Source organism: Perna viridis, chromosome 2 (genome assembly GCF_037379345.1).
Source record: "Perna viridis isolate PV_CMFRI_1.1 ecotype Kerala chromosome 2, ASM3737934v1, whole genome shotgun sequence".
NCBI lineage: Eukaryota > Metazoa > Mollusca > Bivalvia > Mytilida > Mytilidae > Perna > Perna viridis.
The window spans coordinates 27625413-27645498 of NC_142446.1; the positions used below are offsets into that span (position 1 = coordinate 27625413).

Sequence of the window (20086 nt, forward strand, 5' to 3'; positions counted from 1 at the left end):
TGTGTGTGTTGCTTTCCTGGACATGGCTAATTTGGTTGATGTAGTTACTTTTGATTTTATGTTAGTTGTAGCCTGTCTGTATATTCCAGTAATGTTTTAGAACCTACTTACTTCACTTAACAGTAGTAGTGCAGTAAAACCATTATATCTTCAATAGTTTTATTACAAGTGAAAAAAAAACATTTGAAGTATGCAACAACCATACCTTTTCATTTCTTTGTTTTGTTTTATTATCTATTATACCACCAAAGATACCTTTCTAATCATTGACTTGCCAGTTATTAAAGTATTACTTATATTGTACATGTATGATGAAATTTTATGGTCCAAGACAACAACCTAAGGCACAACACTGATAAAAAAACAAATTTTATGCAATTCACTAAGTTATTTTTTTTAAAGGCTGTATATGAAATAAGTGATATGTTTTGCATCATGATTGATTTTAAACTGAAGACAGAACACAGATTTTGCACACACAAGAAGAATAGAAATGACTGACTGTGAAGTTGTACACAATATAACCCACCATAACGAAGCTTCATATGAGGACCCACATCATTGTAATGGTATAAAAATAAGAGTGGATCTCAATGCTACAACAGTTAATTGCAACTTTCAGCCAAGAGAATATCCCTTCAAGTGGACTCAGTCATGCCCAAGCCTTAAGTAAAAGAAAAATCCCCTTGCAGTGATGTGACATTATTAACTTTGTTCATGTTCATCAACATTGATGCCTAACCTTCCTTTAAATTAGCAAAATGTATTAAGTGGGATAGGTTGCACATACAAGATTTAAACATGTAAAACCCGTAAACTTGATAAACTCCCTCAGTGGGCACCTGACAAGAATTATATTTCATCTACACATAATATATATATATATAATCATTCTTTAAATGGGAGCATGGACCAGGTGCACTGGTCCCAGTTTTCAGTAAATGTCTGGGTTGCTCATTTGCTTTTCATGCTTTCTTTGTATTATTTTGGTTGTTTTATGTTCTTTGTTGTGTGTGTGTGTTTTCCATATTTGGTCTTTCTCCCTTGATTACATTTTTTTTATTTCCACTAGAATCTTGGTTCCCTTGATTACTCTTTAAAATTTCATCAAAATCTAATCCACAGTTTAAAAGGACTCATGCTCATGAGGTTTTATTTGATTGCAAAAATTTTGGGGTCATATGGTATAATGCTGTAGTCATCAGTGTTTCTGTTTGTAGACACTTTTTTCACGTGAATAACTTAAATATCAGTTGATGGATCTTGATGAAAATTTTACATACAGGGTTCAATACCACTAAAGAAAGATTATGACCCCAACTTTTTAGGAATTACAGGCAGAAAACAAGCATTTCTTAACTATATAACTCAATTGTAAGTTTATGAATCTCTTAGTATGAAATTGTACCACAAGGTTTGGAGTTGGGAGGTAATTACCAGAACTGCTAAGGATTGGGCTTAAAAGGACAAAACAAAAAAACAAAAACAACACTTATTTTACTTCTTGACCATATATTGAGCAAAAATATATGGATCTCTCTGAAATTGTAATACAAATTTCCACATCACAAAAGAAAGCTTTTTATGGATATTTGGGTGATAACCCTAGCAGTGTTAGGGAAGAGGAACCTGACAAAGGGACAGTGATATACCATAATAAAGGAAGGTAAACTGCCGAGGGCATGTTTGATAAACTTTCAAACAGACTACTTCTGCAAATAAATATTGATTATGTAACCTGTAAAACAGCTCTACAATCCTTATTCAAATCTTTTCTTTGGGCAAAAATGGTGGCAATTTTAGTCTTTCAAGTAAAAGTTCCAATAAATACTGAAATTTTATTCTTTATACTGAAACTTAGTCTCTCCCTTCTCATTACTATGTAAAATAGTCAATAATTTGTTTTCCAACTTATTTACAGCTGCTAATGTCAACACTAATGTCTCATGCTTCAACATACTGTACACATTCAAACCTGCAAAAAAAACCATTCATTTTCAGATAATTTTGTTTTTTTATATGTAAAATAAAAGGTTCAAAATTACTTACGATCAAAACTTCATCAGGATTTTTCAAACTAATGCCTTCATTGTAAATAGATATGTAAATGATCTTGTTGAATGAATGGTGTTATTAGAATAGAATGAAGTTATATTCCTCATGCTGCTGTTACCAGTAGAAACTGAAATTTTCTTGACCTACCCTAATATATTTCCCCTTATTTTTTAACAAGCAGTATTCCATCTGGTAAAACATTCAAAACTAGATGGTGCACACTACACCTTGCTAAGAATATCCCACTCAACCACTTCTGTTTAAAGTCATATAGTAAACAGAGAGTAGATGAACCTGGAAAGGGTATATTCAGCATAGTATAAAGCAATACACCAAATATCTAAGCACCCCCTCCAATAGAATCCTAGAAATCTGTTTCAGAAAACTGAAATCAGACAGACAGACAAGGTGAATGCAATATAGTCCCCATTCTAATGAGTGGGTGTATAAAGATAAAATGTTATGCCTACCTAGACAATATTGTTTGTTTTTTGGCATATTAGCAGACACACTGGTATATTTTATCAGGCCTTAACATGAAGTGTTGATAAATCTATTGCATACATTATTGACCAACAAAAAACAAATCTTAAAGTACCCAACTTAAGTCTGTTTAACTTTCAACCATGAAAACCAATTCCAATGGAAATAAATAAAACCACAATACTTATATTTTACAGATTTCATTTATAATTGTTCCGTGTGCTAAAATGACCACCATGGCTTTATATATTTATTTTGACTACCCACTTACCATATAAGGGCATGGCATTGTACTGCGGTATCTCATTCACTGCTACTGAGAAATTTCTTGGCAGTACATCTGAGCTACAAAGAAAAAAAATAAATAAAAAAACACAATCTAACCAGATGGATATGAACCATATCTACAGTTTGATCTGTTGTTCCCATGGGATAATTTGTTATTAAACATGTGTCCATTAATATTAAATACAATACAATGTAGTGGGGTATCATTCAATGTCCCATTAGATACCCTATTTTTTTATGTTTAGTTGCACTTGGGACTAAAGCTTACATTCAGGATAACTAGCTTCATATGGACTTTGCTTAAATCCCTTTGTTGGATAATCTCCTCAAGCAGTGACCTGACACTAGTAATTTTCATTTTTGTTGTTCTACATATGATGTCTAACCTTCCTATATAATTTCATAAATAGATCTAAGAGGAGTTGTGCCTCCAAGATGCATGTAGGTGGACAGATGGATAGAAATATCTAAATCAGAAACTTATAAATTACAATTGTGGAAACAACAGTTATGAATTCCATGTTTTGTAGTTGGAGTATACAAATGATAAATATTTCTGAATTCATTTTTGAAATTGACACACCAGCTCAGTTCATTGTAACATCTGTAAAACTTTTGAAATAATGACCCATATGCTGTATTAACATACCTTAAGTTCTCCCTAAGTTAGCTTATGTTAGAGATCACACTCATGATTAAAAGAATTGTTTAAAAACTAGTTTGAGCTAATTTTCCACATAATTAGAAAGTAACTCTTGTGACAAACTTTAGATAGGAGCTGTATAAAATACCAAAAGACCAGTTAAAAATTAGGTTTATGATGCATATGAGTTGGGACATAATAGGATAGTATGTTAATTTGAAGAGTAAATAATAAAGATGCATTAGCTGCCAAATTTGTTCAGTTTTGATTCCACTGAGTTTTGCTGATTCAATGAAATAAGTTTGTAGTAATGCAATTGAAGCAACAGCTGTCGATAATACAGAATATTGTGAAAACAACTTTTTTTAATCAGAGAAGGTCGATAGCTCAGATCTAATTATTTTTCGCCATTACTTCCGAAGATTGCCGACAAGACATTAACCTGGGTTAAAAATACTTTAACCTTGGTAAAAAAAAAATCACAATAACAGATACAAAGGTAAGCATGTGTCTTTTTCATGTATTTAACACATTTTATTTGATGAAATTATACAATTTCGTAGAAATAATTCAACGTTAAGGCATATTTCAACAGAAACAAAAATTTATGAAAATGACAGCTAATGCAGCTTTAAAGGAATAAATGGCATTTTGATAGTGACTTCATCATGGTTCATTTCAGGGAAGCCTGCTAGGGCAAGCCCTGATATTAAACGTGATGAAGTCACTATCTAAAACAAAATGTCATAAATTCCTTTTATCATTAATTGCAATTTATGAAAGAAAATGACACTTGTTATCTGAAATATGTTCAAAATGTTACCCAAAAGTATTAATTAGACAGACTTATTTTATTGGATGACCAGCATGATTTGTGATATGGTCCAGTCAAAATTAAGCACAATTGTCATTGGATGAAGTGATGTGACAGGGAAAGGTTGGCATATCACAACTTTGTTGACATTTTTTGTGCATTATTATCAAGGACTATTCAAAGTCTTCAATGATGAGTTACGATATATGTTAATGACTTCGCCAGTTATCTTGAACATGAAGTCACCCCTGTGTAGTGTAGTCTGTATGTAAGCAATTCAAAGCCAAAAGATGATGAACATTGTCAGTATCTGGTTATTATCCAAGTGCAATGTTTTATTATATAATAGTACTTTATAGTATCTAGTTTACAAGACAAGATTAACATCAGCTCCATATTTTGTAAGAACATCATGGTACTCCCGTATTTTGTTCTACAGCGTTTTACATGTACATGTTAAAATGCATCAAATCTTATTTGATGCTTTAGAAAACTACAGTATTGATTTATTTATATTGTTTCAGGAAAAATGTGTTCAGAGATTGCAATAATAATGTACATGTACCACATTTCATTTTATTTGTTTACAATACAGTAATGGTTACAAGTAAAAATTTGCTGGTCATTGCAATGTCACAGTAAAATGAATTTCATTGGCCTCCTATGTGGGTAGCTGGCACATGCCTATTGCAAATTGACCTGATAATTTCTTATATCAAATCAGTTTGCCAATCCAAGCATTATCAGCAAGTCCGCATCACAGGAATTTTGCTCAAATTACTGATCAGTTGCTTTCCAGTGAATTAAGATATTATGTCAATTTCTGATGCATATTTACCTTACATCAAATTATCTTTTTTAGAGGTGTTTCTTGTTTAAGCAATTATTCTTTTCTATATCAGTTTTGTCTAATGTGATGACTGGTTTTAGATATATCAAACTTACATCTGGTAGACTTAATACTTACTCATCAACAAACAAAGCAGAGAATCCCCAATATCTCACATCAGCTAAATCCTCTAAAAACTAAAACAAAAGAGAAAAAACACACATATCCTTTATGCTGTGAAGACAGACATAGAAACAATCATGACTGCTACTTTCCCTTGTTGCTGACTAAATTTAAGCACAAAAGCTTCCTAATCCTTTATCAACTGTGGTAAAACTTGATGAATCAGTCAAAACACAGTACAAACAAGGTTTAATGATCAAACTCAGAGTCATGTACAAAGTACTTATGATGGACAGGACCATAATTAAGTTCTTTTGTTGTGCAGCTATGGGGAAACAAAAAATTTGCATGATACATCTATCCCATAAAATCTTCCAATCATTTTTAAATGAGAAAAAGTAAAAACAGTCACACACACACACACACACTCAACCAGGATTTAACATTATGGTAAGGGTTGCAAAAAACAAGATCTAATAGTAGTTAAAGGTATTATAACTCTGAGCAAATAATTCTTAACAACAAATTGTGGTCGTGCTCCATAGAAAACAAATATTCTGACAAACAGTTACGAAAACATCTTTACTTTTGGTTTATAGTATGATGTGGTCATTTTTTATTATTACATATTTGCCTAATTTGGGTAATTTAACTTATCAAGATTCATTTCAACATTAATTCAACTAAATTATCAATGATTATCTATAAAATGTTTGTATTGTACTACCTGTGGATCAGCATGGGGTATCTCCAATGAATCTACTATATATAAGTTGTTCTGTGCATACTTTACTGACAAAGCACAACATAAACCTTGAACTCTCTCTAACTTTGGTATCATGTAAAAGAATGACTTTGGCCCTCGGGGTCCAAGAGCTTTTCCACCTAAAAAATAAAACAACAGGAACTACAATGATAGAAAAAAAACCATTATTTCATAATGATTGTTGAAAGATCATTAGCAGATGCTTTAAACATATTTTGGATGAGAGCACTTAACCACTGTCGTGCTGCACCTGGACTTATCCGGGATTGGCCCTGTTTCCACTTTGCCAGCACTCCACAGTTTAGTTTAGTTTCGCACTTTTGGCTAGGGATGAAAAATGACATGAATGGAAACCGGTAGTTGCTATAGTGATTAAAAATGAAGAATCTATTGTTGATAAAACATTTTCTGAAAAAAGGGGACTTTTAAAAGTATTTTGCAATGTTTTATATATATTCAATGTTGAAGGGGCTTTTTTTCAATGACAATTTGACTTCATTGTGAAAGTGAAAGTAAGTCAATTTTTTACCATGCTAAATTTAATAAGTGGATTACAAAGTGAAATAGCTCAAAATCTAACCGGCGATGCCCATATGAGGAAGGGGTTTTTGAAGGGAAAAGTTTGAACAGTTTCAGGGATTGAAATAAAAATTTCAGATATTTTGCGGGAAATTTGATATTTTTAAACCCGATTTTATGAACTTTTTTGCAAATTTTCGCATATTTTTGCATGGTTTCTATGGTAACCCTATATGCTGTGGGTAATTTTTTTCCAGAAAATTTTTACTGCATCCTGAAGGCCTTGGCTTGAGCTATTTCTAGATATATAGATTTACAGATGCTTGACAATTTTTTAAAGTGATAAATGTTACAAAGCATCAGATTACAAGACCAAAATCAGGCAGTTCTACAATACTGTGGAGTGCTGGCTTTACTGGTTCTGGCAGTGTTAAAATGAGACTATCTGATATAGAGTTTGTAAAAAAATAATGACTGGAGAGCTGAAAAAGAGTTCATGAGTTTCCCCTGCCCAAAAAAGAGAGATTTTTTAGGAAGTAGGGTTCATTTCTCGGCCCCTCATCAGAGCAGAATTAATCTACAGTGCTTTATTTTATCTGGATTCTAAATAAGAATGATGTCTCTCACTCCACTGCTATGTCAACCCCTTGTATTGAATACTTTTGGTTAAAGGCCAAAATGAGGGCAAAAAATAGGAAAAAATTCTCATTTTTTCACATGAGAGACCCTTCAGGGGATTCCTGATCTCCCATTCATGACTGGCTTCAATGGCCTTCACAGTGTACAAATTGTGAGATGAATGTGCTTTGATTCCTGTTTTTCTCCTGTTGAACCCCACATGTAGTAAAAAAATGGCCAGAAATGGACAAACCCATTTTACCGCATTGGCCCACCCACCCTCCCAAAACAAAAATAAATGTTGTACAGGGACGGTGAAATTTTCTACAGAAAAAAGCATAATCAACTTTACTGAAGTAAAACTGCTGTTTCCTGAGCTTTATTCTAACACCAGAAACCAGTGTTTTTGTAATCTAGTTGTTTATTACCATGTGCATTTCATTCCAAACAATTTCATATCCAGTGTTATAATCTTGCTCTTTGAGAATGAGGTATATTTTGTATACTTGAAGGTAAGGACATAAGTCATGGCCCAATGTAGAGAGTGAGAAACAGAAGAAAGAAACTGGAGAGAATGTGAATAAATTAGTGATACCAATGTAGTTGAACTTGAACAAAACCACAATAATGTGACGTTAAGACTATAAACAAATAAAAACAAAGAAAACAAATGTCTATAAATATACACTGAGATTCACTTGTTAAAATACATTCAACTGTCACTAGAAATTTTAAAACTAAATCACACCATTTTGCTGTAACTAAATGTACCTCTGAAAAATATAGGTGATCTGATGCTACCATGCCTAGCTTTCCCTGATCCTTTCTGTGGAAGTGGCTTTCTACCACCACCAGGCATCTCAGCACGAGTTCGTGCAAAAGAATAATCCTACAATGACAAAAGGATGCTCCTTGTAAATTTTCATTGACCTGTTGGTTTAACCACTAACTAAATCATTAGAAAGTTAAAGTTAAATTATAACTACTTATGTTACATATCACTGGTTTAATCACCTCCTCATCTTAATGCACAATTCAAAAGACATAAGCCTTTTTAGGAAATGAGCTATAAATGAAAAATAATGGCAAAGAAATATAAATGTTATGGTTTGTACTTAAGATTTGGACTTCCCATATTATGACATACTAACTGGTTAAACATTCCAGAAGGAGATCTGACAGATTACAGTGATAACATCAATAGAGGCTTACACACACATAAACTGACCAGTCATACAGAAATCTTAAGTCCAGAAAAACTTATTTCTATCATTTATAAGTTGACAACAACTAAAGTCACTGACTGACAAATGTCCAATACAAACTAAGTCAGACAAGAAAACGTTTTATATGTATCTCTTGTTTTCTAGTCCCATTAGATTGACTATAAATACATACTACTTGGAAATCCAAAACAAGAGGCTCCCAGGAGCCTGAATTGCCCACCTGATTGAATTTTGCCTTTCAAAGGCAATAAATTTAACAAGAAGTTGTCCAACAATTTTGACTCAAGATGTCTTTGGTAGGTCTTTAACATAAGGATCATTTCAGCAATTGAAACTTTCTTTTAATCTATCACTGTTTTCAAGATGTTGACTGAAAACCGTTTAAAAAAAGGTCATTTTCCCCTATCACGGACAATAACTCTTACAAGGAGTTAGGTCTCACTAACCACTTCCGGTTCAAATGGCCACACCCCCCTATGTACTACCAAAAACACACTGAACCTAGAAATATGCATTGTAAGTGCATTATTTATGTACTGATCAAAAGTAGTTAAAATAAAGCTGAGAATGTGTACTTTAAAATCATATTTGTAATTTACTATAAAAGTGTATGAATATTGTTTACATGTGTGAGTAATTTGCCTCTATGCTGTCAGTTAGCAGAAAAGGTAAAAATGTTGATTTTCAGTATTTTTTATTCAAGTAAATTTTGTGAAGAATTTCTACGGTAATTGTACCATTAGAATAACGATTTTGAAAGCCTTATTTTCCAAGCATTGCAATGGTATGCAACTTTCTGGTGTCATTTGTCCTGGGAATTCACAGTGAAACATTGAAAATTACTTGTTTAACATGTAAAGTAATAGAAACTTCAGAATTGGTTAGTGAGACCTCATCTGACAACTTTTATCCCTGAAGACTTTTGTAGTCCTAATAATAAGGATCATTTCAGCTATTGAAAGAATTTGGCTAAACCTAACAGTTTTGGAGATATATGCGAAAAACACCTGTCTGACCCCTACACTGTATGTTCTATTTTTAGTAATGGCTGCCATGTCTTTTGACGGATTAAATATCCCCACAACAGTTCTATGCAGGATACTTCAAGGAACATTCTTACCAAGTTTGGTTCCAATTGATAAAAAAATTTTAGTGGAGAAGATTTTTGAAAGAAATAACATTAAAAATAGCAAAAATCGTTGAAAAAGGGCAATATCTCCAACATGACTCAACAATTTAAAACCAAAATTTGACCGTAGATAGATCTCATCATGCTGAACACTTTTACCAAATTTAGAATGTAGCTAAACCTAACAGTTTTGGGGATATATGCAAAAATCTGCCGTCTGACCCCTATGTTCTATTTTAAGTAACGGCAGCCATGTTTTTTGACGAATCAAAAATCCTCACATCAGTTCTATAAAGGATACCCAAAGAATCATGCATACCAAGTTTGATTTCAATTGGTCAAGTAGTGTCAGAGCAGAAGATTTTTGAAAGAAATAACATTAAAAATAGCAAAAATCGTTGAAAAAGGGCAATAACTCCAACAGGGCTTAGGTCTCACTAACCACTTCCGGGTCAAATGGCCACACCCTATGTAGTACCAAAAACGCACAGAACCTAGACATATGCATTGTAAGGGCATTATTTGTGTGTATTATGATTAAAAGTAGTCAAAATAAAGCTGAGAATGTGTACTTTAAAATCATATATGTAATTAACTACAAAAGTGTATGAATATTGTTTACATGTGTGAGTAATTTGCCTCCATGCTGTCATTTAGCAGAACAGGTCAAATATGGATTTTCAGCATTATTTATTCAAGAAAATTTTGTGAAGAATTTCTACAATCATCGTACCATTCGCTTAATGATTTTGGAAGCCATGTTTTCCAAGCTTTGCAACGGTATGCAACTTGAAGATGTCATTTGTCCTGGGAATTCACAGTGAGACTTTGAAAATTACTTTTTTAACATGTAAAGTAATGGAAATGTTAGAAGTGGTTAGTGAGACCTTAACAGATTACAACCAAAATTTGACCAGAGATAGATCTTATCATGTTGAACACTTTTACCCGTTTCAGAATTTAGTTAAACCTAACGGTTTTTGAAATATATGTGAAGAACTACTGTCTGACCGCTATGTTCTATTTTTAGTAAGGCAGCCATGTTTTTGTATGAATCAAAAATCCCCACATCAATTCTATGCAGGATACCCCAACGAACATTTATGCCAAGTTTGGTTCTAATCAGTCAAGTAGTTTCAGAAGAGAAGAGTTTTGTATAATTGTTAACAACGAAGACGGACGCCAAGTGATGGCAATAGCTCATATGGCCTTTGGCCAGGTGAGCTAAAGAGGTATAACAAAGCATTGGCAAATACATTTTATTGCTTTTAGATCACCAATGTACCCTCCGTTATTAGATTACAGATCTTGAATACTATGAAAATTTAACAGGCTTCACAGAAATGAATAAAATTCACTACTACTGTGAACGTACTTTAATTTGTGGTAACCAATTAATGAGGATAAGGGAAGAAACACAAGTTCTAGGATTCTTGAATTCATGGTTTTGAGGTGTCTAGTATATAAATCAATGGAAATCTCTTTATCATTGGGAACAAAATTTCGTGGTTTGGCCTACCCATGAAAACCACAAAAATTAGAACCCCAAGAACAATAGTACTTTCACAGTAACAAAATTTTACAAAAAGCATAGTACTAGGTGGTGCTGAATCAAGCATTAACTACTATGTATTTCTCTCTTGAACACAATTTTTTTGAGTTGTTCCAAAAACAGAAACAATGTCCCTTTGGGAAAATAGTTGTAAAAGGATAAGACGAGGAATTTGTAATTTCTGCAAAATGCAACTTGATTTCTTCAAAATGGTAGGACACAAGTAGGGAAACAAAAACAACCATGTTGAAGATTCATCAACAGAGAAATGGCAACAAAGGGCGGACATGGGGAAAAGTAAAAACATGTTCTTAAAGTAGAAACTGGCTAAAAACTGAGATCACTGGCAAAGTTAAAGGAGTGATTGATAGTAGTTTGTCCTATGGTAGATACTTTATGAATTTCAGGACAAGAGTTTCTGATCAATTGAACTGACTATGCTTTGTTACAGTTTGATATTCTGAGCTGAACTTTTAAGTATCAGTCTTTCTAAAAATCAGAGAGGGGGTGATTCATGCATGTCAAAAACCCACCGAATTCAGTTTTATTTCTTTTTCAGAAACAGTTACTGATCACTTAACCAGTCTTAGTTTTTCATTTAGTTGTTGTGCTTTTGAGATAAAATTTATATAGATTGTACATGAAATTGGCATTTTGCAAGAGTTATCGTTCATGATTTGGTTTGATTTGATTGATTTTAGTGGGAGATAAATGTATGATTTTCTAAAAAGTGCACGACTGAATGCAGAAATGATTATTATTATGTGAATGTACAGCATATGTAGACTGAAAAAGCATCGTTTGTTCCATGGGTTTTTCTACACCATGAATCACTTTCCCATTGGCAGTGTCTGAATGTGGACTGGTACGTAAAGTGTCAGCTCACAGAAACAACAGCCTCCAGGTAAGCATGTCACCTACTTGGACAAATTATTCTGACTCTGAGACAATCAGTTGTCACTCTAATCTCTGATATGATAAATGCTCAGTGGAGAAGCAGTGAATACCAATTTTAAAGCCTCTAGTATGACTTGGCCAAATATTAACTCACAAACTCCCACAGTTGAGGTGAACATGCTACTACAAGACCATCAAGGCGATACAAAGTTAAGGTAATGTCTTAAGAATAAAAAAAGAAAAAAAAAGGATTACCGGTAGATCAAGTACATGTAAGTATAATAAAAGTTGATAATCTTATATTTTTTAAGTGTAATAACAGCTGATTTTTCAGAAGAAATACATGTATGTCTGGACCCGGACCATCATCATGCATGTCAACTACCATATCCTCAACCTTAAACAATATGCAAAGTTTAAAAAATACAGTTACAAAAAAAAAATATGTCTGTTTTGGGTTTCCCGACCGACCCTAATTTTTTCTCCCGACTCTAATACGTTTTTTCTCCAAAATTGACAAAATCGGTAATTTCCGCCAATTTCTGGTATAATACGGATCATTTCAGGTAAAACCGAAAGTACGTTAAAAACCAGGTCACAATAGCGTTTGAATAGGAGACTTATTTATATCACGTAAATCCAAGTGTAAATACAGTACTTATATTTTTTTCAAAATTCCTACAAAAAATAAGTGTATTGCAATAAAAGACATGATTAATAGATGTTTATGTTAAAATTTAAACTTTCTACTTAAAACCATACACTTTTTCATGACGTAAACATGATGCTATTTTACAAGTATAGGCTCAACTTTAGTCGAGAAAAAATAAAATGAACAAAAAAATAAAATGAAAATGCCGACTGACCTACTCTATTTTTGGAAGGAATGTAACCCTAAACAGACATATTATTTTTTTGGCCTAAACAACAGATTACACAAAACATGTGCACTTAAGGGTGACAGATGAAAATACAGAGCATCAAACAGGGGAATGGATGGACAGAGTTGAGCAACTACTAATTTTTCTATCAATGTTGTAAATGCATGTAAAAAGAGCATAGTAAATGGATGAACTTACAATAAGTCTGTACTTTCTTTGCCAGTCTACATTTTTATGGAGTAAATCAATCCTAAAAGAGTAAAAACAAGGAAGCTTAAATAACCTGAAATTTTTTATGAATTTTTAGCAGTAAAATTCTCAAAAATAAATCATAGATTACTACAATTTGGTTTAATATACAAATTCAAAATTTTTTTTAAACTAAATGTAAATTTTACTACATGAATACAATATGAGATGCTTAAATAAAGAGCAAATATCTTCCTTCAATTGACAGATATATCTCAAATCGTACATTTTATTTAGTCCTAAACAGATCATTATAAGTATGTATGCAGGAAATAATCGACTAGATGTGACATGTCAATAATTAAAGTTTGTTTTTGTCTGCTAAAACATATGTCTCCCCCCTGGATCCACTTGCAGTATCCACCATGTCCACAGAACAGCTTCATAAAATTCTGTTGAAAGGCTGCAGAGAAGTTGTACAGACCGGTTCAGTAGTTTCAGGGAATTTTAACTGACAAGGTAATTATGAGGATTTTTAACAAATTTCTAAGTACAAAGGCACGCAAATTCTAAGTTAAAAGGGGCATTAGGAATTGACAATTTTCTGGTAATATGCACAATAACATATGATGTTCTTGCTAAATATCACATTTCATAAACTTTGGTTCAATAGTTTCAGAGGAGTAGCGCTGACAAGGTAAATTATCAGAATTTTTGGTTTAAAAGGCGTAACTCCTACAAAAACTGGAGGATGAAAATTTACTGGTAATATGCACAACTACATATGATGTTCTTGCAACAAACCAGGTTTTGTAAAATTCGGTTCAATAATCTCAGAGGAGTTGCACTGACAAGGTAATTTATGAGGATTTTTGGCAAGATTCTTAGTTCAAGTGGGCATAACTCCCACAAAAATTGGGGGACAAAAAATTTCCCGGGAACATGTATAATCACATATGATGTTTTTGCTACACACCAGATTTCATGAAATTTTGTTCAGTAGTTTCTGAGGAGATGAGCTGACAAGGTAATTTATGAGGATTTTTGGCAAATTCTCTGTTCAAAGGGCATAAGTCCAACAAAAATTGAGGGATCAAAATTTCCTGGTAATATGCACAACTACATATGATGTTAATACCAAGTTTCATAAAATTCGGTTCAGTACTTTGAGAGGAGTTGTACTGACAAACTTTGTGAGGGACAAATGGGCACACTGCACAGAAGGACGGACAAATGAGCCAAAAACAATATGTCTCCCCACCAAAGTGGGCTGAGACATAACTTGACTCAGTGTTTGAAATGAATCTTTCTTAATATTTTTTATATTGTTTCTTTTTTTTTTTAAGTAAGTGGTTATATCATCTGCAACAAACCTTTGTGACAAAGAATAAGTACATGTTTATGAGTATCAAATATCTAAATATGATGTGAAACCTTTCATTAAGTAACTGAAAATATGCTGCTCAATTCTAATGCAAGTTTGGGTATTACTTTTCTATAACTTAAATCCAGGAGGGTTAACAAACTGGTCTTTGACACTAATAAGAGGACTTGACCCATCTAAATTATTACAATGAAACCTTTCTTAATTGAGCAAGATATCAGTCATATAAGACATGTGGAATATATGTTCACCTCACATGGATGTAGAATATCAATACACTACACAGGAACTTCTAAATAATTGTGATTTAAGACTAGTAAGTTACTGTTACAGGCAGATGTATAAGTATATATCACAAAATTATTCATGAACTTAACTGCTATTGTATTTCTATACTAATTTAAATATAATACTTACCTTGGATACGCACCAAATACTTTTGGATGTAGGTCAACAATTCCTAGTTTTTCATCCTGTAATGTTGCCATGGAATCTAACCATGCCTGTTTGGTAGGTATATATTCTGAGGGAAACTCAACATCTCTTGATGTTATCATGGGTAATGGTGGTCTGTCTGGTACATACAGGTGAGGATCTGTAGAAAACACAATATCTGTTAACCCTTCCACACAAGGGGAGAATCCCACAAAATCAATGAAAAGTTTAGAATCTTCCAGATCAAATGTAAGATTTGTATGAGCTTTTGATTAAAATTAATATATTATCTGTGAAAAATACTAAATAATTGAATTTTTACATAAAAAAATTATATTTAAGTAAAAACAGTGCCATTAGTGTAGAATCTCCCATATGAACTGTTCCAAAGGTATAACATATACTGGTACAAACATCATGGAAATATACCTAAAACTATACCTTCATTTGGTCAAATCTGTAAAATATGTTTTTTTTTAATATTTAATATAATAAATGACAACTTTTTTTCAAATACCTATACCATGGACATGATACATGGCATGCCTGAAATCATAACTCATTTAAAGGTGTCTAAAATACGAGATTTTCTCATGACATCTAACACAATGAAATGACTGTGAAGTCAAGATAAATGTGCAGTAAAAGCTTAATTCATGTGAAATACTGCTTGTTTTTTTTTAATTTTGTAAAATTTTCCATTTTAATTAATAGCAAAACTAAGATATAACTAGACATCATTGAGATGGAATCTATCTCTGAGTGCCCTACTGAGGTAAAAATCCTGTTCATCAGCCATGCTTAACAAATTCAATCAATCATGCAAAACTCATTACAGTTGTGACACAAACAATTGTGCAAAAATCAATGATTTTAACCTTGAAAGTAAAAGTTCAAGGTCAAAAGGTTACCAACAATAGTGTGTGACATCTCCACATGATCTACTAAAATGCCAAATATCAAAAGCCCACATCAAAAAACAAAAAAGTTAAGCCCAGACACAAGTTTGCAACAGATGGACGGACAGAGCAATCACTATAGGGCGACTGCTACTTTTTGTGGTGGGGCCACAATTACTGCACATATTTCATAATTGTGTATTTTACAAATTTTGAAATATCTAGACTCTAAAAACAAAACAATAACTGCTGCTTTTATAACTATACACATAACATAATACAACAACATATCAAAATATTAGGTACAATATCATACCCCAATAATATTTGTTCTATAAAAATATTTGTGTTGACTAGTACAAATACTGACAAACAACACATTCTAGATCCACTACAATATTATTAATCTTAAAATTATTTACAAAAGTGAAAATACCAACCTGGAGTTTCAGCAATGTCCACATCTAAGGATTCATCGTTTGTAGCTTGTGATGACATGCATTTGCTTGTTAAAATTTTCTGAAAAAAAAAGAAAAGAAATTCCTATAATAAAAAGATAGCACAAAACTTATATAATAAAAGAACAGCATCCAATGTTCCATCCTCTGTTCTCTGAAAATTTATGAAGATATGAAAGCTTGAAAGCACTTACAATGTTGTAATTAAAAAAAAGTAAGCAAGACTTAACTTTCTAAGTTCAAAGGGCAGTAACTCTTACAAAAATAATCGGGCAGGCCTACTTCTTATCCCGTATCTGTCAGCCCCACTTTTCATCCTCTATCGGTCAGCCCCTACTTTTTATCTGGTATTGGTCAGCCCTACCTTTTATCTTGCACAAGTTATTGCTGATGGCATCCTTTCGAATAAACCTCAAGAAAATATATTTGTACAATAAGAAATATACAATGTAACACAACTGAACCCCAAAAATTTATACCAGCCTTCCTTTTGAGGCATGGCACCTTGTGGTAAAAATTCAGGACCTTGTTTAGCACTTGTCCAGTCTATTGGTGGTTTCAAATTTTATTATACGATTAATGAAAATTCATAAAGAAATGTAGGAATTAGAGAGCTTAAAAGGTTTTGGGGACAGATGGACAGACACTCAACATTTCTATGCATCACACTGCTCAGTGAAAGGGGAAAACCCTGTATGTTTGAAGGCAATTGGATTTGTAATTTTTACCGGGTCCAAGTCATCAACCTGTGTTCAGAGACTTGCCAGCTTCTACAGGACCAGTTTAAACTTAGTTTACTATCTTTTTATCTAGAGACACCCTTCAAATTGTTGAATGTACTACATTTGATCTTTTACTGATACATGTTCATGTAGCATCATTCACCTATAAATATTGAGTTACCTTATCATTATACATATATTTTAATTTATTGTAGTACTTCAGTACAATGTACATGTACAAAAATGTTTATAAAACACTTGTAGAGGAAGAAGTCCTCATAACATTTATCATGTAAAACATCATGAATCACTGAGAGTCTGATTTCAGTCTGACAGAAGAAACATTTTGTGGAACTGTCCAGGCTTTCTGGTTTGAGAGTATTCAAAATGGCCAAGTACCTGATAGTTCAAAAAGAGAAGCAAGTAGTAATATGAAGTAAGGATCTTAATAAGTTTCAAATTCTCTTCGTTAAAAACACAAGTTCTAGTACCAATGACTATACTAATATTCTTAGACCTTCGAATAGCAAAGGGTTTTATTTCTGTCCAACAGGAAGTGATCTGCAGTGCAAATAGTGAAGTTTGAAATATGAGACAACCTGTCAAAAGTATACTAGGATCTAAAACAACATGGGGTCAACATCCAACTTATGATAAGTGACACATCTGTTAATAAGGCGGCTCTAGTTCATTAATTTGTCCTCTTACAAGTTACACCTGCCTCAGTCATTATACAACAATAAGAACAACCTATACTTCTGTCAACACTAGTTTTTATTTCTTCACTATTCATAGTGGAGACATTGTGAGTGGAGTCAAAGTGTCTTCAGACTCTCCACCCAACACAGTGGAGTCACCATTTCAAAATATGCTTGTAGAGTAATTTTTCTGTTTACAAGACAAAATATATTTCCTGATTTTAAAGACTTAAAGCATTTGAAGTATGTATGGAAATAAAAAGCTTTGCTAAATGCAGCATGATACAACTCCAACCTGCTGAACTCTGTTCACTTGAGGCAAATGTGGACACAACATTAGTTCTTTACACACTAAACACGGACTTACAGTTTATTATTGACACAACGAATTTAGGCACAATATTGCACAATATTTTAAATATTTTAAAATTCAATTTAAAAGTATAAAGGTCTGCTCCAGGGTGTATTCATGGATCACTTGGTACATCATTATCTCAAAAATGATTTATCAGTTTGTTTGTTTGTTTGTTGGGGTTTAACGTCCGGGCAGCAATATTTCAGCTATATTCAGACGATGAACATGAAATGGATGATAAAATGAACATGAAATGAAAAAAAGGATGGGACACAAGGACAATAGGGTCGACAAATTTTGATTGCCACTGGAAAAAGCAGGGGAAGCTACAGCTATAAACATACTTATATATACTGTCAGACCATTTTTATCATTTTAAAACAAATTTTATGAAGATCGTTTGGGTTTTGAAGAAGGAGATAGAACTTTAATTTAGGAGGGATTACCTTTCTCGAGGACGTGACTCTGGCTGCCATTTTTTTTGTATCAATAGTTGGTCAAATCAAAATGTTGATATCATGCAAGAACAGGAGACTACAGCTACAAAATTTCTTATATACACACTCGGACCATTTTTGATCAATTTGAAATAAATTTCATGATGATAGATTGAGTTTTGAAGAAGGAATTTAAATTTTAAATGAATAGGGTAACCTCCCTCAAAGGCAGGACCACACAGTCAGGAGTCAAAACAAAGGCTTGTGTAATTGTTGATATCACAAATGCAGTGAAAGCTACAACTATAAAATTCCTTGTATACGTCCTCATACTATTTCTGATCAATTTTTAACAAATTTTATGACGATTGATCAGGTTTGGAAAAAGGAGTTTTAATTTTTAATGAGGATTGAAGTACGCCTTTGAAACTAGGACCAGGTTGAAAATTGGATAAGAGATTAAGGTCTCGAATATCAAGGTATTGTTCAAAACAAAGCACACAGTTGTTGACATAAACAAAAAATGGCAAACAAAAATTGATGAAAATTTGATAAATTCAATTACAGGTGGTTTTTATGGGAGGAATTCTTGAATCCGGGAGATCGATGCCTCCCTTACAGGAGACTTTTTTCTTGCATGTCAAAAGGCAAAATTACGGGAGACTCCCGCAAAAAACGAGAGGGTTAACACCTATGGTTAAAACAAGTCCCTGAACCTAGTGAATTCGTCATCTAAGTTTTAAAAATAATTAAAGTATGTTTTAATTACTATGTTGACAATAAGTTTTAGAAAAAAATCATGATACAAGTGAGGATTTACACAGGAGACAATATATTAAACAATATAGATTACAGTGTACACAAGAGTTATCCTGTCGATAATGACACAGATTAAAGGAGTAATCAAGGGAACCGAGGTTATCGCGGTAATCAAAAGAATGTAATCCATGGACAAAGACCGGACATGGAAAACAGACATCCAAAACAAAGAACATTAAGTAACTAAAATCATATATACAAAGTAACAAAAGCAAATGAGCAACTCAAGACTCCACTAAAAATAGGGAGCATGGACCAGGTGTACCGGTAGGGTAAGCGTCCTCTGCTTTTCCAGAACATTTGTAATTTTGAAGAAATCATTTAATTATATTTTAATCATTTTGTTTTAACTTCTATCAAAATAACCTATTAAACATCATTAAATGACACAAATATGAAAATTGGAGACATTATGAATTCTTAATTCCTTTTGGGATTCTGCCCAGATATTTTTTTGCAGTTTTTTTTCTTAAAGAACTGCCAGTACATTTGTAAATTACTCACTCAATATACCTCCTCCAACAGACGGAGGTCAGATCAGAATTGAACGCAAAAAGTGTGTGGTGGAGTGTGTTGTATTCCACTGTTCCTGGGCTTTACAGTATAGGCCTTAGTCCTTCAACAATTCAAGGCTCCATTGACATTGTCATTGACACATATATAAAATCAACACTATATCGAAGGAACAGCACATCACATCGTGACATGAAGATAAATACGTATACTTACTTGTGCTTTGACTTTTCTGACGAGATTTTGTAGATTAGGAAGCCGCAATTTTGAACAAATACGAGAGGGAGAATGCATTGTGGATAGCGGAGGACTGTATGATAAACTGGTATTCGATGCCTCACAGAGGAAAGGCAT

General features: G+C 32.9%; 1 protein-coding gene across 2 annotated transcripts; it reads right to left on the minus strand.

Moving 5' to 3' along the window:
* Positions 1 to 1824: 1824 nt before the first annotated feature.
* On the minus strand, positions 1825 to 20086 carry LOC148624308 (large ribosomal subunit protein uL4m-like). 2 transcript variants are annotated; one of them, XM_088567001.1, is made up of 9 exons: positions 19949 to 20086; positions 16171 to 16249; positions 14814 to 14991; positions 13022 to 13073; positions 7910 to 8027; positions 5963 to 6120; positions 5251 to 5309; positions 2810 to 2883; positions 1825 to 1975 (listed from the first exon to the last, which is right to left on the minus strand). In XM_088567001.1, exons 1-9 carry the CDS (start codon positions 20084 to 20086, stop codon positions 1839 to 1841), a joined length of 993 nt encoding a protein of 330 aa, XP_088423127.1. In that variant the 3' UTR covers positions 1825 to 1838. The 2 variants fall into 2 exon arrangements, with proteins under 2 accessions (XP_088423127.1, XP_088423128.1); XM_088567002.1 differs by lacking the exon at positions 19949 to 20086 and adding an exon at positions 19724 to 19862.